General features: G+C 36.8%; 1 protein-coding gene across 6 annotated transcripts in view; it reads left to right on the top strand.

Moving 5' to 3' along the window:
* Positions 1-27,676, top strand: part of GRIA4 (glutamate ionotropic receptor AMPA type subunit 4) — a 161,990-nt gene that overhangs the window by 119,799 nt on the left and 14,515 nt on the right. For 5 of the 6 annotated variants that reach the window (XM_053456480.1, XM_053456478.1, XM_053456479.1 and 2 more), the window contains 6 exons: positions 228-332; positions 11,315-11,425; positions 19,403-19,609; positions 21,925-22,295; positions 22,825-23,023; positions 24,489-24,736. In XM_053456480.1, the coding sequence (XP_053312455.1) occupies positions 228-332; positions 11,315-11,425; positions 19,403-19,609; positions 21,925-22,295; positions 22,825-23,023; positions 24,489-24,736 (1,241 nt within the window). Of the gene's footprint in view, positions 1-227; positions 333-11,314; positions 11,426-12,924; positions 13,253-19,402; positions 19,610-21,924; positions 22,296-22,824; positions 23,024-24,488; positions 24,737-27,676 lie in introns of those variants that run through there. The other variant, XM_053456483.1, reaches the window with a different exon arrangement.

Here is a 27,676-nt window from a genome sequence, read left to right as displayed (position 1 = left end):
TGGCACTCACAAGCTGGGTCTAACATGGCACTAATAAACAGTCTTAGGGCAAAATTGGCAATGTGACAGATGTTACTTGGTGAAGTCTGGGGCTCCAAGGTTTCTAGTTACGCCCTTGCTGCAAATTTCTGCATATTTTTTTTGTTGGACAATGATTATAATATATAGATACACATTTGTATAAATTTCCTGTTGGCATCTACATATTATGATTTATTTATTTTTAGGTTCGAATACAGGGATTAACAGGGAATGTTCAATTTGATCACTACGGTCGCAGAGTGAACTACACAATGGATGTCTTGGAGCTGAAAAGTACAGGTCTCAGAAAGGTATCTACTAGATGAATAATCACTATTTAAAGTTGCTTAAGTTCTGTATATCTACAATGTAGTGTCCAATAATAATGATTTACCTAATGGCATGCACACATTGAAAGGGTCACTCCAGCCATCAATGGAATCTGATGGCACTAAATAAATCATTAGATAATAATAATATCATAGCTGTGTAGTTCATTTAAATATTCATATTGTCAATTTTGCAAATGCATGGGGGATTCTGCATTATTGCCCCATATGAATTTGCCCCTTTCCACAAATGTTGAATTTGCCACCGTGCCGAGGTGTTCAGCTGAACATATTTCCCTACACATGATATACTCACCACCAGTCAGCTCCAGCACTGGCTCAGCGAACGCTGCGTGCAGCACTGTGTTCACACGCCACATGTGTGGAAAGTGCTGCCTTTGATTTCACGTAGCCAATCAGTGGCATGAAATGTAGGATCATGACGGAGAATGGCAGCCGATGTACGTCAACGTCTAGGTCAGGTATTCAGTAATTGTTGCAGTTTCATATTGGACTTTGAAAAAATATTCTTACTAAAAATGGAATCTTTGTTTAGAGTGGTTGTGAACAGAAGCATAAAATTTTTTATCAATGAAAAATATATATTCAGTTATAATATTACTCCCTTAATCACACTGAAATTGTTGTTTAATGCAAAGCAAAGCTGTGCCCAAAATGTAATTATAAAGTGCATTTAAGGTACTAACCTTTTCTATCCTTCTTCAAATGTTAATAGGCTGTGCTGTATCACAACATTTATAGTGTCCGCCGCCAGCCTTTTTTCTACCAAATGGCCCTCCACATTAAATATGGACAATCCCACCCTACACAGTTATTACTTTTAAGGATTCCTTGGGTTTTTGTTGGGTATGACAGGACTAAGGACTGTCTTGCCTTGTGCGACAAGCTGAAATTAACAATGACTCAGTAAAAATATCTGCATTGCAGGGCTGATTGGAAAATAGTTAAGCAGCTTTTCAGGCATTTAAGCTATGATGGATACACCATTAGACCTCCTTTCTGTCATTCTTTTAGTTCTTTGCTGAGTCAATCCAACGATAATATTATAGCAATTTACTATTAGCAAGCTTCTTTTCTTCCCCAATCATGTTTTTATTTTCCTGGAGCCTGGTGTTAGGCTTGCCAAACACTAACATACATTTACACACTCTAACACCATACAGTAACAGACACATGATAACATCCCACGCTCATGTACACACATACTAACACAAATACACACACTACCATTATATACCATTATATACCACTACCACACATATGCTAATGTCACAAACCACACCATACACGGTAACACCAAACTCTTATACACATACACACACACTGGCTAACACTATACATATATACAATGACATACTCTAACACTATGGACACATACACACAATGGCACTACAATACAGTAGACTCTGGTACTGTTTAACCCCTTAATGACAAAGCCCATACATGTACTCAAAATGCATTGTTTTCAATGGGTTTAGGGACCGCCCATTGTCCTTAAGGTGTTAAGACACTGGCACTATACATTTACACACACTGGCTATACAAACTGTATACACACATACTGTCAGGCACATATCTCCTGGTCACCAGTTTCCTCCTCCTTGCCTCACAGAAGGAGGGGGTGCAGGAGTTTGGCAGAGTCCCGCTTTTTGCTGCTATGGCATCTGCCGCCATCTTTCCCGCGTGTCAACTGAATTCAGACGCCAGGCTAGAACCACCAAATGGAATGAGACTGTTCTTCTGGACCAGTTCTCTGGGACTTACCGAAAATCTAAAAGATGAATTAGCTTGGAAGGGGTTCCTGACATTTTGGAATACATTATCACGATTTCCCTAAAAATAGACCACAGGTTGAGAAATCCGGCTCTTGCCCACTTACAGCCGCAGAGTATTACGCGGTCTCTGCTTCTGTCACCCATGCTGATCGATCTAACTTCAAGTCCTCTTAGTTGTCAGGAGGTTACTCGCCGTCTCACACAAGACCAGTGTCTCTACTGTGGCAAAGCTGGCCATTTCCTACGCTCCTACCCTACCAGACTGCATAAACGCAAAGGTAGGGAACTGACTGACACTCATCCGTCCCCCGAACAGAGACTGTCTTTAAGTACTTATCCACTCCTTTATGCTTACAGTGGAATCATAGACCTGTGCAAGTGATGTCAGTCATTGATTCTGGCTCTATTGGATGCTTCATTGATCTCCAGCTAGCCAAACACCTCTCTGTCCCCACCAGACCCAAAACTCAACATCTCACAGTGCAAGCAGTGCATGTCAGCCCTTTATCTTTTGGACCTGCAACCTCTGAATCAGTGCCACTTGCTCTTGCGATCTTAACACCATGAACTGATATATTTTGACCTAGTATGCTCTCCATTGTTTCCACTCATCCTGGATATCCTGTGGCTACATCTTCATAATCCCACTGTTGTAGGGTCTCTATAACCTTCACCTCCACGTATTGCCAGGCTATTTGTTTGTTCTAACAAAAGTGGGATTTCACCTCAAAATAAAGAGCTTATGGACTTCTTCAACAAGAAAGCCACCGACAGTCTGCCTCCTCATCGAATCTATGATTGTTAAATTGATTACCGGCTTACCCATTATTTTTTTTACCCGCTCTCTGATTTTGAACCCAGACATCTATAGACTAACATTGATGAAAACCTACAAAATGGATTTATTTGACCCTCCACTTTTATATCCACTCCCACTCATCCCTGAATTCTTGGAAAGGGCTCACTCTTCTAAGGTGTTCACTACACTTGATTTATGTAGGGCCTACAATCTAATGAGCATTCGGGAAAGAGATGAGTGGAAGACTCATCTCATCAAGCAGCCAATTGATGAAGACTCATCCAACAGCCAATCAGTGGCAAGAATCGTTGGACCACAAAGTAGAAGAGCAGGATACTCACAAGTCTGACAGTCTACTCCAAGTAAACTGTCCATTTAAGCTTAGAATAGCCCATGATTCACTAATGGTGGCAACCAATTACAAGTAATGGCAAAAACCAGGAGTTAAAATATTCTTAGTCAATGCTATGCAAGCAGGGATTTTAACTCTACTATACTAGTGGGAATTGTACCATTTCTAGTGCAGATATGAAATTAGCAAACTGATAAAGTTGGTGCTAGAATGTTTAACCAGTACCCAAGTATGCTTATGATACACTAAGAGAGCGGAACAAAAACAAAATTGGCTTATTCTCCGAAAATCGGTGAAAACCCAGCACTTCACGCTTCTGGGAAACTCTGGTGGGAAAACTTGTCTTCGTGTTCCTGTCAGCATATGTCACTACTGTTTACATATAAATGTCACTTTAGTCCTTGTGACATAATGACTTGTACAACATTTCAAAAAAATGTATGGATGGAAACTGTTTGCCAGCGCTTTGAGGGTAGATACCAAAAAAACCAGACAAAGCATCCCTGGATGCTCATTGTAATATGTCTATTTTTTAATTCCCATTATTTTTTAGGTGTGATTAGCTACTTAAAGGCAAGGAAATGATGAATGGTCAAGGGCTGATTGAAAAAAATAACACCAATTATTTGGGGAGATGAAACTCAGTTTTCCAAAATACCATTGTTTTTTTTTGTTTTTTTATTCCTTATTTTTTTCCACACATTGACAGATCCTTTGTTATTAGAAAGCCTGACAGGTATTTACCATTCTTAGCCTAAGTTATAATTTGAGATGCCACATTCCATGATAGTTTGAAATTTGACCTTCGGGCCAGGCGTGAAGGAGTTTTGGATTGGTAAACAGAACACCTGCTTACAGCTCTAGATGGTCTAGAAAGAAATAAGATCCTCAGATTCCGATCGTCTCTTTTTTTTATAACAGCCTCGGGATTTAATTAAAGCATTATAACAATAACTCAGTTCAGTGCTCTGGAAATGCTAAAGTCTAGTGAGGTCAAGGCGTTGACTGAAACTATTGGCCACGCTTGGCCTTTAGAAAAATAATCAACAAATCGAGATTTCATGTATGTTATATAATCAGATCTTACAAAGCCATTTTTTAACACATATTGAGATTTTTTGTGTTAATAAAAATCTAGATGGTGCAATTTCGGCATTTATAGAAATACATACCCAAAGTGAAATCAATATTTTCTAGATGGAAGATGCAGTATATTATACTCCCACTGTTAGGAGTCATTAAACTTTATATTTTGGTGTTGCTAACAAGTGTTTTGCAATATTCAGTTGTAAAATTCACAGTTTCTGTACGTTTTCAGAGCACAGAAATATAGAATTTGACGACAGTTTAGAACCTTTCAGCCCTTCTTTTCCTGAATTAGAGAGTGGGGCCTTAACCTTGGTCTTTGATCTCATCTTAGATTCAGGAGCCATATGCCTAACTCATGCATTTAAAATTCTATCACTGTATAAACCTCTATTACTTGTTATGGGAGGCTGTGCCATTTATTCTTCCCAGTAAAATAAGATATTCTACCTTGGGATTTTTATGTCCTAAGTTCATTATTTTACATTTTAATTGACATTAAACTGCAGCTATTACATTCTTAATCCATTGCCATTTTGGTTGTTCCACCATGTCTACCCCATTGCAGATCTTAAAAAATACAGGTCCCAGTACAGATCCCTAAGGTACCCCACTAGTAACAAGTCCTTTTTATACCCCTAAGCATACTACAGACGGCAGTCCACAGACGATACTATTGTATATATGTGTATATATATATATATATATATATATATATATATATGTATATATATATATATATATATATATATATATATATGTATATATATATATATATATATATATATATATATATATGTATATATGTATATATGTGTGTATATATATATATATATATATATATATATATACACACACAATGTATGTATGAACGTGAGCATGGATGTGTACATGGATGTGTACTTGTGTATGTGTCTTTTGTGTGTGATAGAGCATGCATGAGTATTTGTGTGTGACGATGCATGTGTGCTTTTGTGTGAGCATGCGTGTGTGCTTGTGAGCATGCATGTGTACTTGAATGCGTGAGTGTGTGAGCATACATGTGTAAGTGGAGTGAGATGGAGTGTGTGTAATTTGTGTATGTTAAAAGGTGGAGTAAAGGTCAAAGAAGGCACAGACAAGTTGTTTGGGGGCAATGATGCCACACACTAGCTGTTGAAGTTGGGGGGCCCAGGGCATTTTTCGCACCAAGCCCCCATGGTTTCTAGTTACACCCCTGGTGCAGTCCCCAGTGAGCTTCTCATATTATTCTGGAAAAGCCGCCCTGCCCTTCATAATGAATAGTTTAGAAGCCACAACTTTTCTTTCAGTTCCCTCTTTAGTAAATCAATTCTATTCATTCTTATGCATAGAGGGTAAAGAATATACACTCCTGGGGGATTTCTTTCTTATTTTCAGAAATGATTAGGAGATCATTTTGTTATATACAAAACAAAGCAAGATTTCAGTGCATACCCAGCGAATACCATTCAAAAAACACCTAAGGCATTCGTATTGGGGATCCCCAATATTTATGCTTTTGACTTGTTTTTTGAATGGTATTCGCTGGGTGTGCACTGAATTCTTGCTTTGTTTTGTGTATTTATTGGTAATTATTATTCTAGCAGCAACCCAGGAATCTGAATGTGTATGCCTTTTTGTTCTTTTTAGGCTGTGCACTCTCCTATCTTTTATTTTTTTATAATTTCAAACCTGGTCACCACCTGTCCCCTCATGGCTAATCTTTTATTTCATTTGTTTAGGCGGAATTTCACTCTGTCTATTCATACCCTAGCGGGGAACATAAATAGTTGTATAAAAGGAATGTAATAATAAGCCATTTAAAATTAAAAAAATAAAAATAAAAAAGGAAAAATGAATCTGTTGCTAGAATTACGGAGAATAAATGACACCAAGAAAAGGGACGCATCTGCGACATTATTGTTTTGCTCACTGAGATCTATGGGATGCTCTGCCCCGGAGGTGAATGTCAGTTTGTGTGTAATGTTTAGAGAAAACAGGTGATAATGAATTATTGTTAAATAAGCCAAAATGCCCGAAATTGTGCTGTACTGCATAATACCTGCTGACTTGGTATAGTCTCTTTCTGTGACACAAATCCTTATGCCCAACTTATATTGCTTAGCGTTTTTGACGATGCAGAGCATGTATGAGGAAACTTACAATCCTATATTTAACCCATTCATTGCCAATGCGATACCATACCACGATTCAGTCTATAGAAGATCTCCCGTACTTCCATACATGTTCTACAGCCAATTACATGCAGGGATAAAGTAACATGACAAAGCTCTACTTTATATATATACACAGAAGTGTGAAAAAGAAAGTACAGTATAGTAAATAATTCCATCATAACAATAATTACCGGTATCTGTTCTTAACAGGTCTAAAAATTTGGGAAATACAACCTCAGATGAACAACAACAAATGACATATTACAACGTGTCATGTTTTCCCATGTTTTTAGTATGTTTTAGATGCTTTCTGACCAGGGCATGGCCCTCTCCTCTCACACGTACTGGCACCACATTATTTTTGTGTATAGTTGACCGGTGTAACTGAGGTCAAGTAGTTGCTCATTGTGCAAACTGCCTCTCTTTTGCTTGGGATACACTAATTACTATCTAAGGCTGTTTCTATTATTCCTTATTGTACCACAGGCTGGGGTGTCAAATAGAAATAAAAACAGCTCTTGAGCTTGTATAATAAGCTCAAAAAATTTGTTAAATTTGACCCCATATCGTGACCGCTTAGAGGGGATGCATTGCCTGAACAGTAGCCTACCCTGGAAAAGCAAAAAGGACTCATCAATGCATACATCCGGTTAAGGGGTATGGATGCTATGTAAATTTTATGTACATTTTCAAATTTCTTTATTAAAATGAAAACATGTAAGCAGACCCTCGTATCTGAATCTGCTCATAAGTCAGGAGATTTAAAAAAAACAAAAAAAAAAAAACATGATCAGTGTTCAAAATTTCGGTGCCAGGCTTCATGTTTGCGTGAGCCTGAGTGGGCTATCAAAAGTTCAGCATCATAAATATTTGTATGCTTCTGAACTTTTGATAGCCCACAACTTTTTTTAAAAAAAATTGAAATTTATTAGCACAGTGCCAAGTGTCTCTGTAATTGGGGGGGATTTAAGGAATCACCAGGTTTGGGAGAGCCCGGTACTTCTCCACTACATGCTCGGGTTTACATGCTTCCTTTTGTGGGGTTGAATCTGAACATCAGTGGCTAAGCCTATAAGTGTGGCATCATCAAATGGGGCATCTGAATCTAACTAACCTACTCTAAATCAGTTCAACTAAATAAATGGGATAGAAAAGTAATTGTGTGTAATGGGGCTCCGGCATGGCTTTACATAAGGAATATCGGCAAGGAATGATCGGGATTCCTTTCTGGTAGACCTTACTGCTTATGACATCCACGGAAAGGTCATTGGAATTCAGGAAAGACCCAGTAGGAGTCCGATTGCCCCCCCTGCTGGTTGATGGCATGCATTGTGATGAGCAATGCAAGTCTATGGAGCCCTGCTTGGTGATCAGTGTGATCAGTGCAGGGGAGAGAGGAGGGAAGAGAGCGAGAAACATTTCTCCCTTTTCCCAGAAAGGGAAAAGGTTTTTAAAAAATATTTTTTTAATGGAATATAAACAAAAATGAAAAAAAAAATATACATAAGATGTATCCTGAATGCTCCTAAAGAGATTGCTATCCATATTGCACTGGTAACAGTGTGTAAAAATAACATAAAGTTAATAATAAAAATGTGCCCTAGCACTACACGTAAAAAGTATAGTTCAATACCCCCAATCCCCTTAAGGCAGGATAAATACTACCCTGTATTGTACTATGTGAGGGACAGGTGTGGTCATTGTCCATCAGTGGTACCTACTGTGTTTTTCTCATTTTAGTATATATATATATATATATTTTACATACTAGTGCTCACAATTATTATTTTTTGCATGTTTCTATGGTTTTCAAACATGGAAAAAGGAAATCTTAATTAAACCCACATATGGTAACCATGGCAGAAAACATACGGTACATAGGGCACTAAAAACCTTCAGAACTGAAGGGTTAAATACTTGAAGGGACTTAACAAAGAACAGGAGGGAAGTTTATTTCAAAGGAAGAGAAATGTTAGAACAAAAGGTCATAATCCAGAAGTACAAGGTCAGAATAGATAAAAGGAACAGCCCCCCCCATCACAAGTGGTAGATGTTAATACAGTGAAGGAATTTGAATGTGCCTGGAATGCACAAAGCCAAGGACTGATTAAAGTCTCTTTACATTTTTATGAAAAACGGGCAGAATATTTTTTTATCTGCTGTCAAACTCTATGTTTTTATGTTTTAAGGTACATGGAAGCAAAAGCTTCTTTCGCCTAGATGTTAATCCATCCCAGGGGATTATGCAAAGTATTTATGGAGAGACAAAGGAGATGGGAAATTAAACAAAGGGGCTTAAAGGGAGAGAGACAGAATAATTGAGTGACAGCATGAACTGCAGAATGAGTAAAATGTAAGTGATCGGAAGGAAAACAAATCAGAAAGAGAGGAGTTTCTACATACAGTATGTAAAGTGAAGCATGAATATTCCATCAAATCCAGCCATCCTGCCTCCAGACAGAACTGATGAGTTTAATTGATCTTCAGCGACGATTAGACAAGTGTGGCATATTATATTATATCCTGTTTATTTTTAAGCAGAGGAACATTTTTTTGTATAAACGATTTAGGTGCAAAAGCTGCGTTTTTGTGCGGTTATGCCTTCTGACTTTGAGTCTGCGGTGCTGCTGGCAATTTGCCTGCTTGAGCCAGGTTACAAAGTCTGATCGCTACATAGCCTGTAGCTACGAATTCACATCGCAAGCTCGTTCCATGATCAGTCCTTGTTCTAGAAGGCAAAACATTGGGATTAGGAGATCGAGACTGTGAAACATTGTCTGATTTAATAATGGACCTTTAGTTTATATATATATATATGTACTGTATATATACTGTATATGTTGCCATTTTATTGCAACATTCTCCAGTGATGTATTTTGGGCCAATAATAAGCAAATTCCATAAGGTTTGAATACTCTAAGTGAATTGTTCATATAATATGATTTTTTCTATTGCGTATCTCCTGTTCTACCATTTTCTGAGAGCTACCGCTATATTTCTACACAATTACAATCTTGTTAATTGGTTTATAAAAGAAACGCACAAGTATAAATCTAAAACACTGGGGGTCCTTGTCCATTTAATGTGAGCACTTTAACATGCTTTCTTCAGAAATAAAAAAAATAAATAAATAAACCCACTTACAGGAGGTAGAAACTGCAGCCTTGCAGCTGCCTTAATCCTCCATGGTCTGATGACTCTTGCCACTGATTGGCTGCTTTTCATGCATGCACATAGTGGGGTTTCGTTAGACCCCGCCCTCGCGATGTTAGCTAAGCCAGTGCTGGAGCTGACTGGGGTAAGTATGTCACAACTCCTGCAGGGAAAATAATTGGGGAGGAGGGCAACGGGGCAAACACATAAGGGGGATCAGCAGAATTTGCAAGGGGAGCAACTTTAACATGTTTTGAAGTCCATAGGATGGTTAAAATGTCTCATTAAGGCTAGGTTTCCACTTGGGTTTTTGTCCTGCGTTTTTTTCTTGATGAAAAACGCCAGGAAAAATGCCAACAAAACTGCCACTGCATTTACCTGCGTTTTGGCGTTTTTTCTGGAGTTTTTTCTGGCGTTTTAGCCTTCCTGTGGAAATTGCTTTTTTTTGACCTTAGGCAGTTTTTCCAGCCTTTACAAGTTAGAAGTTTCACCCAGCTAAAAGGGATTAGGATAAATGGCAAGTATCTGCCCTCTCCTGATGTCATTTACTTGGTAGAGTTCTACTTAAACGCCCCGGCGGACCCTTTTGTCTCTTTTCTGTGGTTTGTAAGGCATGCTTTATTCCGAATGTCTGCTCCTCTAGGAAGATTGGCCCCAAATGATGGTGCAAATTGTTTGCTGTTGCTTTTGGCACGCAGGATCCAGTCGCGTATGTTTGTTTGTAATGGCATGTTTGTTCCAAATGGTGTAAAATTCAGTATGAACTTTGTTTTGTGTGAAACTGTTTGTTTCCAGCCTATTTCTCGTAGGACACACAGATACTGGGTCCATCCTCTGCATTGTAACTGTGGAAAAAAACGCCATAAAAAACGCCAAAGCAAAAAACCCACATGGCTTTTTCATGGCGGTTTTTCTCTCCCATAGACTTCTATTGGAGAAAAACGCCAAGATTTCCTTGCAAAAAACGCCAACATGCTGCGATTCTGAAAAACTGCCACAGAGCCCCAAAAAGCCAAAAAACGCCAAAGAGGACTGAAAAAACGCCAAACAGAAAAACGCCAAGTGGATATGGCATTGTGCGATTTCCTATTGAAGAACAGCTAACATCTGGCTGCAGCGTTTTTTCACTAATAAAACGCCGTGTGGCTGAATTGGCGTTTTTATGGGCGTTTTTAGCAAAAAAAAAACAAGTGGAAACCTAGCCTTAGAGTGTTACGACTTTCTGCTTACACGTTTTAATGACTTTATTCTAAAATGGTCTTCACTGAGAGATCATGGGACAGATTGAGTCACAACTAGAACATGAAATCATAACGTAAGAATATTAATATCAATGTATTAATATGAACAGCTATCTAAACATTTACTAACTGTATTTTTTAATTGAAATATATTTATATATATATATATATATATAGTAAATATTACTGTCAGCCCTTTTTTTCGCCGTATAAACAGGTTTAAATATATACATTTTTGAATGAAAATGTTATAAAATATATATATATAAGACGTACATTTTTAAGTAATGTCCCATTAATAACGTGTTGAGCTTGAAAGAGAAAGGTGAATAACCAAAGTTAACTCTTTGTATCTTACAGATCGGTTACTGGAATGACATGGACAAATTAGTCCTACTTCAACACGAGCCTTTATTTAAAAATGACTCCTCTGCAATTGAAAATAGGACCGTTGTTGTAACTACAATATTGGTAAGTTGTTTGTTTTTTTATATACAGATCCCTTCTATCAATTCATTACAATTTGTTCACTTCAAATGTGTAACGTCCAAGCCAGTTAAAGCAACCTTTAAACTCGCGTCGGGCAATTCCCATCAACCTTACCTAGGAGATGAGAAACAAAGAAAACGTTGGCAGCCATAGCCCTTCGTTCGAGGGACGGGGCAACAGTTGTCTCTCCAGCCATAGTTGGAACAACTCCCATTATCCTTTGCCAGCAAGTGAAGACAGAGAATGGTGGGAGTACCAGCTGGGAGGCGTGAGTTTGGCTGCGCTTGAATCCACATTCTAAACAATTATTGTGTTAATAAATCTCTGTTTTGCCTCTAAAAATATTTACAAGCCAAAATCATCCATTACACGTATTACAATGCTGGATTGGATAAATATGAATTAGCGAAATGCGCAGTCTATTAATATGAGCATGCAAGTTGTTTTACAAGAAGCACATTCTAAATGAGCAGCATTACTCATATTTAATTATTCACATAATTTAGCTCTAACATTGTGTAATCCATGCGCCCTTTCAGGGGGAACCTCTGTGATCAAGAACATTAATGATCTCATTTATTAAACTACAGCACGCGTTGTGTTGTGTTGCTAAAGTTTAATGCGGTGTATTGCAAGCCACAGAAAGATGCCCTGTCTCTCCTTCGCTTATCAATTCTCCAAACGTTCCTGTGTGGTTTAGTAACACGACTTGCGTACTCTTCAGATTTAGTGCCATGGGCAGGTTACTCTATACCAAGGGTAGGCAACCTCTGGCACTCCAGATGTTGTGGACTACATCTCCATAATGCTCTTACAGTCGTAATGCTGGCAAAGCATCAAGGGAAATGTAGTTCACAACATCTGGAGTGCCGAAGGTTGCCTACCACCCCTGCAGTCTATACCATTACATTCTATTTACCCATAGAGTGTACTGTGGGCTTCACATAGTTTTGTTATTGAATAATATACGGATATTTAGAAATCTATAGAATTTTAATTAATTTAAACTCTCGTAGAGTTAAGTCACCTAAAAAGACATTGTAATATAAAAGGTATTTGTTCTCCTGAGTAGTTAGACGTGCCCTTTAAACGTTTTGTTGGATCAGGCTACTGTAGGATGACCTTTAAGTGTCTGGATTTAAGATTTTACACCTCACTTCTCTGCACTTTTCACCTACTTTGTTCCACTTGACTTTTCCGAGTTAGTTGGAAATGTGCTTTAACTTGAACGATGATCAATAAACATATACTTGCAGGGTTTATTAATCTTATGTGAATGCTATAGGCCAACCCATTCATTCCTGATTAGAAAAAAGGGCTGGTATCGGAAATGTTTCGGGGGTTGTTTCATTAATGAATTCCACTTATCACGTGCTGCATGATTCTTTGAAACCATTAGAACTTATGTGAAAAGCTGCATTCTTTTCCTATAAAGACTCAATAATGGGAAACATACTTCAGTACAGTCCTCCTCTTTTCAGCCTCTGATGAAGAATCCTATTTTAAGAAATTGATCAAGAAAGAAAAGATTTTCAAGATCCAGCGACCATTCCTTGCTATGGCTCAAGTATTAATCAGCAATTATAGCGATCTTAGTGAACTTATTCTTAACCTGTTGTGTGGATTACCATCCTCCTGACTTTATAAGCAACCCCCCCCTATTATATTGTTCCCTAAGACCGTAATTGAACAGGGGTTAAACATGGAGAGTTTATTAACCATTTGAGTCCATAGGGCAGCAGGAGGTGCAGCCCATGGCATATCCATTATTCTGTTGGCCTCTGAAACCCAATGTGTTAAAATATATGAGATCAAGCATTGCTTGCAAACACTTTGTATATAATGCATAACAGGCAAATTCTAACCAAAAATCTATATTCTCATGTATTTCACAGACTATGTGTTCTGTAATTTACCGGTAAATCAACAGAGAATATATTATAGCAGATAGACAAAGTTTAAGGAATATTTTTTCCCAGACTAAGCCTAACCTGTATGTCTTTAGATATTAATGGACTACAGCTCCCGTAATGCTCGACAAAACCTTTGTCCCGTGTAGTCCACAACCCCTGCCCAATAAAGCTATACGTTTTTGAAAAAGAAACAAAAAAAAAAATCAATGTATAATATCCATCAAACTAACAAAATGTCATTTATTTAATCAGTTTAGTAATTTAAAGCAAAAAAAATCATTATGTTTTGACCAGAGTCTTGACACGCTGCTCTCTGTTGACGTAAGTGATTCTCAAGTGATGCTTTTCAATGCATGCAATAGATACAGCTTCTCTGTTAACCTGTTGGCTGCCAGAGGGAAAAGCGAGAGGTTATCCCTCTAGCATTCCAAAGAGTTAAATTGCTTTCTGCTTTAAAGCCCTAATTGAAAAGTGTTGAATGTCACTGCAGATTTTGACATATATGTATCGTGGTTAAAGAACTATCCCCAAAGCCAGTTCTGTTGTAATTTTTAACCCCTTTATGTGCTTTATAGATTGGCTGTGTTATGTTTTTAAACCCTCTTTTCGTTAATAGAAATTTGCACACATGAAAACTGACATGCTAGACCTGTAAAGAATACCATGTATAGTAGTTATGATGTCGTTTTGCGTTTTATTAAGTGTTTTGCATGGGCAAAGCAAGAAAAACTAGTGTATTTATGCAATCCGAAAAGCTTTCATATTTTGTATAATTTGGTTTGTACCATAATAAAGTTCAATATTTAAAGAAATATCAAATCATGTTTTCTATTTTTGACATGTTCCTGAATCTACTCAGCAGATTTGTATACACTGTGCTTAATAAGGTAAATAACTTGTTCCGTGTAATGTTTCCAGTTGGTAAACGTGACATATAGAAGTGTTTAATTTGTATATGTATTGCTTATGTTTACATATGTTGTTCTTTTTTTTTAGTTTATATATATAGCTATATATTTGTGTTCTCGTATTAAACAATGTGGTTCTGTGAAAATTACAAAAAGACTGCTCGTCTTGTTTGTTTTTGCAGAATAATATGATGTATGGTAAGATATAAGAATGTTTACTAGAAAATGAATATTAGGGCCATCTTTAGGTTAAAATTCGTGCTAAAAAAAACCAAAAAAAAAACCTGTGCCACCTACAAAAAAACTTTGGTAAAATACTGCAAAAATAAAAAATTTCAAATTTATTTATAAAGCATGGAAATATACCTGCTAAGATAAGACAATAAAAAAAAGAGGTAGAACACTGTGATATGCGCAAAACATTCTTGGAGAGGAAGGACATCGGGGGAGGGGAAGCACAGGTATTTGGGTCCCAATAGGGCCATCTTTCTCTAGCAGAGCAGCCGAGGAACTGCGACCGCTTCAGACCTGTCTGTTAGCACCTGGTGCTAACAATGTCCCCGTGAGCTGATGATGATCATCTGAGACCAGACACCGAAAAAGCAATCTTCTATCCCTACTGCTGCAGTGAGGATCGTTTGTTTCAGCTGCCAAATGATAGAGAGGATATAGTTAAGCGTCCATCTTTCAATCTCGGCAAAAAAAAAATTGCATTGATCAGCGTAGGTGCTGGAACACAGTTAATTAGGGTGGCTCTGAGAAAACAGCTTGCGCTCATCAAAATTTGGGGGCTCTGGAAAAAACTTTAGCTTCTGAAAACAAAGCAAATATTACTTCTATGTGTGTGTGCATAATATTACCAATGATGTGAACGGGTGAAATGGGTAGTTTAAACATTAAAGGTAAAGGAACAGATTACTGTCACTGACAGCCCCAGTAAAGAATGATGCAAATCTATTAAAGTACACAAAGTACTTTAATACGCTTTTTTTATAAAACTGATAAAAAACACTTACCTTAAAGAGAAGCTGTAGATCTGTGGCTGCAGTTTCTTCTTCAGGTAAGTGTTTTCCCTCCTTCTCCATGGACTGATGATTCTCATCATTGATTGGCTGATCAAAGCAGCCAATCAGTGACAGGAAAGTGCTTCCATCAAAACTAATTTGTTTGTTTGCCGAGCCAGCACTGGAGCTCACTAACGGTAAGTATATCATGTGCAAGGAGATGTGTTTGGCACGGAATAACATGGAGTGTCACACATTTTCAAGACCTGAGAGGTTCCTTCTTTAGATGTACATGTTATTGAGATGTACCTCTGAGAAAGGGGCCTCTGAGATCTTGATATCACTGGTGACTCCACATTTCATGATTTCTGTTGTTATTAAGAAAGGCCTCTGGAAAAGCAAACATACTGCAATGTAGTTGAGCAGTTAAGAAAAACTGATTTTAGTTTAGTTGTAGGCGTCAACTTTCCCTCCTCAAACACCATACTTGGCTGACTCTTTATGGCAGTTCTGTAGAAGTCCTGCTTGTTTAATGAAGTTCTTCCATCCATTGACTTTTATTGATCAGCGTCTGAGGCGTTCTACTGTTTACCACAAGGCAGCAGGATAGGGATCCTGGGTGTTTGTCTAATAGGCCTTGGTACATGACCGCTATCATTCTCTTTAACCCCTATACTGCTGTCCATGTCTTACTTAGATGTTTTGTGGTTGGTATTGTTTTTCACTTGATAAAGGGAGGTTGATACTCTTGAAACTCTTGGAATGTTAGTCCAATAAAATGTTGTTATTTTTTTATTGCAGTACTCCATTTTTTTGGACTAACATGACTATGCCAAGCTATGTAAAAAAAATATATATTTACTTGTCTTTGGAAAAACCCATAAATGTATACATATCTCAAAAACTGACAACCTAGACAAGGGCCATTCTATCACACTTCATACCACCAATGGTAACCTCTTCTAAAGAATTTTGCAAAATAAAATGGTACATGTTTACCTACTTCATGGAAATTCTCTCAGCATAGATGTCAATGCAGAAAAGGCTTCAAAATTCTATTCTGCGAGATCACATAAATAATTTATGTTTTGGAAGACAATAAATGGTCAACATTTTTCCTGCATTCATGATATAGTAAGTGGCTCAATGCCATAGAAGTGTAATGCAATCATCTGAAAATGAATTATAAACCTGGAAACTGCAGACCATTAAATCCATTGCACAACCATTCTGCATATGATAGCTCTAAATAAGTCAATAAATAATACGTTTTTGCCAAAAATAAAGACATATTTGGCAATTTGAGATTCATTATTAGACTATATTGTAGAAAACAAAATGTTATTGAACAATAACGAGCACAAAGAAAGGCTAGACAATTAATAAGGTGAATGATTTCAGTTATCAAGAACAAACAGCTAAAGTGGGTATGATGTCCTATTTAAGAGGCTCCAAGATTGCGACCAGTATCTGAGAGTTCTATCAAGGAAAAATGGTAATCTATTCAATAAAGTCGATGGGCTTATTGTGTCCAGGATTCTCAAAATAATCTGGTAACCATTATGTCTATGGTAAGGGCAGTAAAGCTTGGGAATTCAGAACCAGAAAAGATAGAAGATGGAAGGGTTTTAAGAGTGGACTGGAATATATATTTTTTGGCAAAGAACAGCAAAAAGAAATAGATTAGTTCAGTCCAGAATATTAGGGATTAAAATATGTATACCCCTTTTAACCTCATTAAATTAAATAATTATTCATTTTTTATAATTACATCATTTTTAAAAAGGTATGAATACCTACTTCCAAGACCATAACCAATGCTGAATTTCTGTTAAACATATACAATGAATTTTATACAGGAACATAAGCTACAAATATTATACTAGACTTCCTTAACATGACAAAGAAGACAGTTATCCTAAATAATTACCACTGTACAATATTTGATTAAAACAACACATTAAACACTCAAGGCAGTTTAATTAGATACAATAGATGCAACTGCAATCTTGTGTAGGTATGAGATCCTAATTAGAAATAGATCTGGACTTTTCCCAACAGCCTTTTTTTTGACCGACTCTTGTTTTGCAATATTAAATTGGTTAATTAATGCAAATGTTCCTTTTGGGAAATAGGTAATAACAATTGCTATGTGTAATTCCAGACGTTTAATCAGTATTATATATAGAGGTAGGTTTCAAATGCAGTCAAAGAACGACCCATTTTTAAAGATACCCAAACCATACCTGAGCCTTTTAATTAGCAATTACTATATTTTTATATAAATATAAGGGAGTATAATAATGCATAATCACAAACGCATTATATTACATGCATACATATATATATATATATATTCACCTATATAATATCTGCCATCATTATTCCCACTTTCTACTATTCCAGAACGAGTAAACACACTGAGGGCCGTTAATCAAATCTCTTGGAACAGAAAGTTTATTTCTTGTGGATGAAAATGACTACAGTGTATGTTAATGTTTTTGGATACTCATGTCTTGCTTTAATGGCTGGCTCCAAAAAGGAGCCAGGAACCTAAAACAATGTTTAGCCGCAGTGCCCCCTGCCCAACATTTTGAGATCCATTAGCCTTTCCTGACCATTTTTAGCATGCAAACCATTTACTATTTTGTTAGCCTTCCTCTGAACTTTCTCCAATATGTAAATATCCTTCTGGGGATGGGGTCTCCAGAACTGTACGCAATACTATATGTGAGATCGGTAAAGTGGCAGAACCACCAACCCCTTCCCGCTACTAATGCCTCATACTATTTACGTATTCACGAAGGGAGAACCAATCTGCACATTTTCTATCAAGTCATGCTTTTAAGTGCATCTAAAATCAATACTTCTACTAAACAACATTCAAAAACAAATAATTACAAATAATTTGTATAGTAATTGGTGAGCTAAAGTTGATGTTATCTCGTTCTGCTAGGCTACTTAGTTTTTCCTATTCCACTGAAATCTTAATACTAAATACTAATTCTAGATGTTATGTTATGCATATGTTCTAAAAAATATGTACGTTTTCTACAACTTTTGCGATATTTATCAGTGATGTATACTTTAGTTTACTGTATGGGCCTTTGACAAATTGGCTAACTAACCTTTTGTTAACTTGTAAAACATTTTTAATTAATAATGAGATTGCTGTCTATGTTCGTTCTTGTAGGAATAACAGCAGTTAGTAAATATGAGTTATTTTCATATTTTTGGTCAGCTATGTTATAGTAATAAAAATACAAATTGCAGAGGTATTTGTATTGTAATTTTTATACCATAAGTTCTTTATACACTACTGTTCAAAAGTTTGGGGTCGCTTAGAAACTTTCTTGGGAAATATAGAAGGAAAGCCTTAACACGAAATGGAAAAACGTATACACTCTCCATTTTAACAATTTTGAATTAGCTGTGATTAAACTTAGGTTTTATAAAACAGAAAACATTTTTTTTCAGATTTTATAAATAAAAAACAAACTATTTTTTGAGAAAATTATTGTAAATTACAAAATTAATAACCAAGTATTTGATTTTATTTAGAATGAAAAACACAAACATGTCAAATCACACTAATTTGCTTAAAAAAAAATTATTATTTTTGTATCAATGTTTGTATCAACTTCACCCCCATGTTTTGTCAAACACAAATCTGTCCACTGAATTTGACGACTGTTTTGTTTTTCCTCTCTACAAGATAGTATATCTTGTATGTACTATACAATACGCAATTTCAAAAATCTTGGAAAATGATTTTTTTTGTCTATGTATTTGTTGTATTATAAAAATGGATCAAAATATGTATTTCCTCCATATGTGAATCAATGTAATTGTATCATATATTTGTTTAAAAAGTTTGTCGATATACTTCTTAAATTCAAAATAATAATAAAAAAAAGATTTAAATGTTATTTAGCACTAACAGGTAAATACTTGGTAATACATCATGCTGTACTATGTAAATAACATCACGTTATCAATCACGGTTTGTTGTTAAGTGTATAAGCATGCCATTAGATAATGCCATTGTCAAGACATGTTATTCTCTGTTTCCACCTCTTTCCCCAATGCTGCATTGTGTGTTTCTCTTTAAAGTTTCCCCTTTTCTCATTATAGGAATCTCCGTATGTAATGTACAAGAAAAACCATGAGATGCTAGAGGGAAATGATAAGTTTGAAGGATATTGTGTAGACCTGGCTTATGAGATTGCAAAACACATTGGTATCAAGTACAAGATCGCCATTGTTCCTGATGGAAAATATGGAGCAAGGGATTCAGATACAAAAATCTGGAATGGGATGGTGGGAGAGCTTGTATATGGGGTAAGCAATTCACAGGTTTTAAAAAGCTGAAATTAAGAAATACTACCAATGTACAAAAATATATTTATTAAATTTAAAAAAATATAGTGATAAAAGCAACGTTCCTACAGAAAAGTCAGTAACTGGCCTCCCAAAAAAATTATAGAACTTTTTTTTTTTACATCTTGCATTATGAGTCATAATCAGATTCAGACCTGATTTTAAGATCCATATTCCAAATTCTACAAATGCTATTTAAAACACCTATATCAAGTATAAACATCAGCAATTCCCTTATACCTTATGGCCATATATTGCTTAGCCCAATGCTCCGTCAAAGCACCCTAAATCTTGGTTCCAAGCTTACCATGGAACTGAATCATTGGTAGAGTAGTGCTTTTTACCCAGGGATGTAACTAGAAACCACAGGGCCCCGGTGCGAAAATTGCCCTGGGGCCCCCTAAATTCACCAAGCAACTGTCCCACAGTGACACCTTTAGTCCCAAACAGCTTTTGAGTGCAATATTTGCCCATAAGCAGCTTATCAGTGCCATCCTAACCTTCAAACACTCTGCCCGTGGCATCTTTGTCCCATAACAGCTTGTCCGTGCCATCATTGCCCTTAGTTTGTCTGTGCCATCATTGCCCCAAACAGCTTTGTTGCACCTTGCCACATACACACTGGTACACATATGTAAACACGCTTACACATGCTAACACACATACAATTACTCATACTCACTAAGACAAATGTACACATTTATTCTCACACCACCACAAATGTACACTCTCACACCATTTACATATACACATTCATGCTCACACGCAAACACAACACTTACACAGTCATGCTAATACACATTTCATCTCATACAAATGCTTCCACATACACATTGATGCTTTCATACTCTTATACATAGACATCCATGCTTACATACGCTTATACATAGACATCCATTCTCACACACTTATACATAGACATTCATGCTCACATACACTTATACATAGACATCCATGCTCACATACACTAATACATAGACATTCATGCTCACACACACTTATACATGGACATTCATGCTCACACACACTAATACATAGACATTCATGCTCACATACATACAAACATACATACCCCTCCTGCCCATCAGTACATACCTCCTTCCGCTGCTGCAGCTTTGGTTCTGCTGCTTGCACACTGCGCAAGCAGCCTGGGTTTCACCGCTGAGTCACATGACATAACTGTTGCATTCCTGTTCCCCGTGCCAGTTAAACATTGTTTTGAGAAAGGGGCCTTTCTGGCAGGAACAAATGTTTATGCCACTGCTTCTAACCCCCCGAGACTCTCCTGTGATTTCAAACTCTCTCTGGACTCTATTAACGGTGCTTATTCTAGAAGTCTGGTTAGGACCTTAAAATTCAAAATTTGTGGTGCTGGTGAAATCATCAATATGTACAGACAAAAAAGCAAGTAATCAGTGCACACACAGGAAAGACATACAGTGAACTCCATTTAAAATTACCTATATATATATGTATATGTTGTCACACTATATGGCAATATATTGCTAAGCCACTGCATCAAAGTACACAAATTTTGGCCTATTTAAACCTAAAATGACTGTATTGATTAACATGGAGTTGCGCTTAATTTATGTCATGGCAGACTTTGTATAAAAGAGTATACAATATATTTCTATGAAAGATCAGCCAAGACATAATAAGTATTATGTAAAAGCCATTTAAACCTAATGTTGCAATGTGTGATGGAAAAATCTGAGACTATGAATAGAGAATTGTGAAATGAGTTTAAAGTTTTTTTTAGTAATGAAAGATGTTTTATTTTTTCAGACAATGAACTCCAATATAACTATTTTTGTATTATTATGGTATCCAGTGCTTTCCCTTTAACTGTGGAGTTGCTTTAAGAGGGGGGCAGATTGGAGGAAGGGCTAGTCACGCATAGGGTCATGGCTAGCTGTGCATGGGACAGTGCTAACAGCAGGAGGCCTTAAGTAGGCTGGGAGTAGGAGAGGAACACCTTTCTCCACCCAGAGAAAGAGAAAAGGGACCCAGACACCTAAGAAAGCAGAACTTCACTTGGAGAGTCCAGGTCAAACCCAAAGTGTGACTATATATATATATTCATCTTTGGTGCAGTTCCTAGTTATTTAACAGGTTATGTCATGGCATTAATTTATATGTCGTAGAAAAAACAACAATCTATATAGGTTAAATTATTTTTATGCTGGCAGTTATTTATGTCTGTCTATATAGGTTGTAAATCTGTGAAACTGGACAAGGTATCAACTTGTTTTCTCACTGTTTTTGTCTTACAGAAAGCAGAGATTGCTGTTGCTCCATTGACCATCACCTTGGTACGAGAAGAAGTAATTGACTTCTCAAAGCCCTTTATGAGTTTAGGGATTTCCATTATGATTAAGAAGCCTCAGAAATCCAAACCAGGTGTTTTTTCATTTTTGGACCCTTTGGCCTATGAGATTTGGATGTGCATAGTTTTCGCTTACATTGGTGTTAGTGTAGTCCTTTTCCTGGTGAGCAGATTTAGTCCTTATGAGTGGCACACAGAAGAACCAGAGGATGGAAAGGAAGGACCCAGCGACCAGCCTCCAAATGAATTTGGCATATTTAATAGCCTCTGGTTCTCTCTTGGAGCATTTATGCAGCAAGGCTGTGATATCTCACCAAGGTTAGTATGACTAATTATACTGCTTACTCACTCATTCACCAAGCCAAGCGCTGGACCACAGAATCTTAAATAAATCGTATGTCTGCTTTTGTACAAATACATAAATACATTACACATTCGATGCTAATATATTGGGTGCATTAACATGATGTTTCCTTCAATGCCCATAAGCATGTGCTGGGTTTGGGGGGAAACAATCTGTATTGGTTGGTTTTAGGGATTAACCCTAACTGCCTATCCATCTGCCTATCTGTCTGCCTATCTATCTGCCTGTCTTATCTATCGTCCTCTTAAAAGATGTCCGTTGCCTCGCTATAATGATTAAATCACCATTAAACTGTATTATTTTAAAGCACTGTTTTAAACTCTAGTTTCAAAAACATTAAACATTATTGCAGAGCTCTCTCCACATTAGGTTTTGTTCGCCGCTTAAAATATTGACACATAGCGTATTTGGTTAAATTCTACGACTTCATTGCAGAAGTTCTTAGAAATGCATTTCTCAATCAAACTTTTCTATTCTGTCCAGGTCTCTCTCAGGTCGTATTGTTGGAGGAGTGTGGTGGTTCTTCACTCTCATTATAATCTCTTCTTATACCGCTAACCTGGCTGCCTTTTTAACCGTTGAAAGAATGGTATCACCTATCGAAAGTGCCGAAGACTTAGCCAAACAAACAGAAATTGCCTATGGAACTCTAGATGCTGGATCCACAAAAGAATTTTTCAAAGTAAGTAAAAACAAATCTTGAAATATAACAAAGTAGGATCTAATTTGGATAAAGACAACTGTTATTCACCTTCAAATACTATGCTCCTACATACTTGTTCTGTAGTCATGGATACTGTGTTTCCTTGATTCAATGTGCAATATATTTAGTCATTCTGCAAACAATATCGTTAATTCTGAAACCTGTACTGTACCTGTAATCCTTTATAGTGCTTACTACTTAATTGTGATAGCTAAGCTCTTGGCATTCAAACAGATAACTAGCAATAGTCGTTATCCATAAATTTTACGAATGCATGGAGCAGATATCGCTTACACCGCTGCTGGCAAGCAGGCATAAAAATATTAATTTGCATCACTTTTATAGATCCTGGCACACAAGCAAAATAGTTTTTTTGTGAGCACAAATCGTTATTACACATTGTCTGGGTGACACAGGTAAAAGCAAAACATAATTATAAGAACATCATTTTATAGATCCATCCAGAAGCTTGTGAAATAAAAAATGTCACTAACGCAATTGTTATGCAAGTTGGATATGACATGTTTATTTATTCTAAGACGTTACGGCCTTAATAGATGTATTTTGTATGATATGAAACGCAGATCACGCCAAAGGTAATACCAACTAAATAAATGCATTTCTAAGAAGTAAGCAAATGATTTAAGTGTTCTACTGTGTACTGAAATTATTATTTCATGTTGTTGGTAAATATTTGAGTGCCTGGACCAGGGAGAGGGAACTGACAGTCACCCCCAAAAATGCCCCCCTAATACAAGCCATCTTTGCGGAATCGATGTAGTATAATATCGATAAGCAATCACAAGAAGCATGTGATGCATTCCCGTTAGCATATGGTGGACTTCTGTCTCCTACCTTTTATTTTACATATAGCAAACAGTATAATTTGCTTTATATAAAATAAAAGTTTGGGGGCAGAAGTGCTAAGGAGAATGCGCCAGAGACTTCTTGTTATTGATGTAAATCACTTTTAATTTGTATAGTTTGTATGCTTTATGTGTGAAGGTAACCAGGTAAATATGGATTTACCGAGACATTTTATGTGACTTTACCACCTACTGAGAGCAATTTATAAACCTGAGCAAAACATTTAGGAGAAAATAATGTTACAGAATTTAGTTAACATACGCCTCTTCTGCTGCTTATAGCTATAGATGTATATAGATGTTTTTAAGGTTGTAGAACACTCATGTCTAGGAAGGTGAGATCATTCCAAATATCGGTTACCCAAGAATTGCATCATTTCTTAGCAAGAGTATCATTGATCCCTTCTTAGCCTAAATGGGTAGTTTACAAAACTCAGGCGTCTGTGCAAATTCTAGATCCTTGAAACTTACTTTGTTTGTTTTGTTTCTAAGACCTGGTCATTTTTCTTGAACCACGCATTTGAATTTTGTCTTTTATGCTACTTTAATGATACCTTAAAAAAAAATTCTCTCGGTAGAGATCCAAAATTGCGGTTTACGAAAAGATGTGGACCTACATGAAGTCAGCAGAGCCATCTGTATTCACTAAAACGACGGCGGAAGGAGTCGCGCGCGTACGGAAATCTAAGGGGAAATTTGCATTCCTTCTGGAGTCCACGATGAATGAATATATTGAGCAGCGGAAACCTTGTGACACGATGAAAGTCGGAGGAAACCTGGATTCCAAAGGCTATGGAGTGGCAACGCCAAAGCATTCTCTATTAAGGTGGGTGGAATAGTATAACAATATAATATGAGTTGTTATAGTATTCCACCTTCCCTGATGTCCCCTGATAGTTTTTTTGTGTTGTATGTGAACATGGTATGTTATTTTTATTTCTACTTATTCCATTTCATTATTTATGCGGTAAAACAGGTAACACATTCTAATTTATCCATCGTCCTTTGTTCCTTGGGTCATGTATAAAGCAAACTAGTTCAACGCTCAAAAAACATTACAAATCCTTTGTCACAAAATAAGTAAAACTAAAAAACAGTTCCTAGAATTTTTTAAATTGCAAGGATTAAGGTGGAAATAACACCATACATTATAAAATGAAGCCAGTCAAATATATTATATTGCTCTGATTATGCTTAGAAGTTTTATTCCCTTGCCATTATAGAAACATAGAATTTGACGGCAGGTAAGAATAACTCGGCCAATCTAGTGTGCCCATTTTTCCTGATGTAGGCTTTAATCAGCTCTAGCAAACCAGAAATGTATGGGGCGCAGGTGCATATATAGGGAAAAAAGAAACAGCTCTAGGTCTTGTCTAAATTCTAGGTCCTGTTTAAATTCCCTCATGATTATAAGTTATTGTTTATATAGCGCCATCAAATTCTACAGAGCTGTACTGCTGTTCCATTTATCTACCACCTCCTTTGTAAAATGAAACTTCCTTACATTGCACCTAAAACGTCTGACGACTAATGCCTCTTGTTCTAACATTTCTCCTCTAAAATAAACTTCCCTCCTATAATTTGTTAAAATATTTCAATGATTTGGAGTCTACAATACTGAGCACAATAAACTAGGTGAGACCTGACCAGAGATCGGTAAAGTGGCAGAACCAGTTCCTCTTCCTGCTACTAATGCCTCTCGCTATACAACCCGGCACCCTGCTTGCTTTCACTGACACTTTATTGCATTGTCTGCTTACCTTTAGTTCATTAGAAATAATTACTCCTAAGTCCCTCTCTTCTGTTGTCACTCACAGAACAGAGACCCCCAATGCTATATTCTGCCTCGGGGTTTTTACATCCCAAGTGCATGAAATTACATTTATCAACATTAAACTGCAAAAATCTCAGCCATTCTTCTAATCATTTTCTATGCATTATTGTAAACAGGGCAACATGTTGAGCTAGATTTGCATATACATGGCCTATTGTCTGCACTATAGAAATGTTATAGTACAACTTTTATTTGATAACATTTAACCTTTTGCTCAACCCCTATTCATTTTTATTTATTTCCATTTGCTGTTGTGCTGCAGTTTTTTTTACGTGTGTGGATATGGCTTTAATCCATGCTAAAGAACCCTCTCATCAGCTTAGCTCGTCATTCAGCACTCAAGTACCATTGTAGGCATGACTTGACATTACACGGTACCTACACCACCCCTTATATTTTTAAAATATACATTAATAGCTTGCATTAAAATATGCCAAGTTCACTATGTAATATAGTCTACAAAATGAAATCATATAAAATAGAAAATAACTAATTGTTAATATTGTCTTGCTGGTTGCATTTATTTTATACCAATACCCCTGCAAACTCATAAAATGGCATGAAAAGCATAAAACATTTTTATGGGGTTTTATCAGCTCCCTCTATATACATGTTAGCTTTTTAGTAAACTAAATTCTATAAGCTCTAGCTATTTTGTCATGTCGCAGCTGGTCCTATGGCACACAAGTTAGCAGGAACATTACAAGGGGTCGCCTAATTCTAATTTCTATGGAAGAGGATCTGAGCTGGTCCGGCATGATGCATAGATAACTTGGTGAAATAAAATTTTATATAGAGCCGGATAATTTTTACATCAGAAACTCATTGGGATTGGCTCTTCATAATGATAACCCGGTGGATCCGTCTCTATTTGGCAGTTGAATAAAGTATGTCATCAAACTAGCCACATTAGATAGTGGGCTATTAAATTCCTGGGGTAGCTTTTAGTCCATGGTGAGTTATCAATTTCTTTGATCATTAAAATTCACCATTTAAAGCACAGTGTTTTATTTCCTTTATTTTACAATTAAAGGAGAGACAGCGAGAGCACAGTTTTCAGGGGCATAGGTCCTGGACCGGAAACGTTAAGGGGTTCATTCATTAAAGAAGGAAGAGGAATTGGCAGTGAGTCACAGTTTCATCGCACCTCGTTATGGAGGCCCAACTTCTCTGAGCTACCACTTCTAGATCAGCTTAGATGATCCCGTATAAAACCTATTAAAGTCAGTCAGATTTCTTGAATGGCACCTTAGTGACTGACCTATGCATTATGCTGGGCAACTCAGCTCAGAGATACTCGCATGGTGCATTTAGGACGTTGAAGCCACAACTCTTCTGGAAACTCGCTTTCCAACTCCCACTTCTACAGTCTTACTGTTTATGTGGCATAGGTACACCACACGATACAAGCATTTTAATTGTGTTCTTCATGATCCATATCTCTGCCACCAACCTAATGTGAAGACATCTTTGATAAAAATTGCAATCACTAGCATGACGTTCCTCCAAAATTGCTTGAAATGCCCGTTTTCGATTCCATCTCTTCCATTCATATCTGCCTAGTTTTATGTTAACGTCCAGCACTTTCTGCTTAAATGAGATTGGGTTTTTTTTCGAACGCTTTGCTGCAGAATGTGATAGTCACATCATCGTTACATAGGTGTATATGGAATGATTACTGCATTACCTCCAGCGTTATTTCGAATGTCTTCAGAATTTACATTCACGTTGGTCGTCATTGCTACGAGCTGCACACACATTTTTGCTTCCAAGTTACACTCCTGCATTTCATGCATGGGGAGAATTTCTGCTCTTTCGTTAATATTAATTTGAGTTTGCTATGTTCCTGCAACACAGTAGGGGAAGCACAATGACATCAAAGGGTGCTAAAATTTAGCATGGGCCATTTCTACAAATGGAGGTTAAAAGTGC

The sequence above is a fragment of the Spea bombifrons genome, chromosome 2 (assembly GCF_027358695.1).
Source record: "Spea bombifrons isolate aSpeBom1 chromosome 2, aSpeBom1.2.pri, whole genome shotgun sequence".
NCBI classification, from domain to species: Eukaryota; Metazoa; Chordata; class Amphibia; order Anura; family Pelobatidae; genus Spea; species Spea bombifrons.
This window is presented reverse-complemented; position numbering and strand designations above follow the sequence as displayed.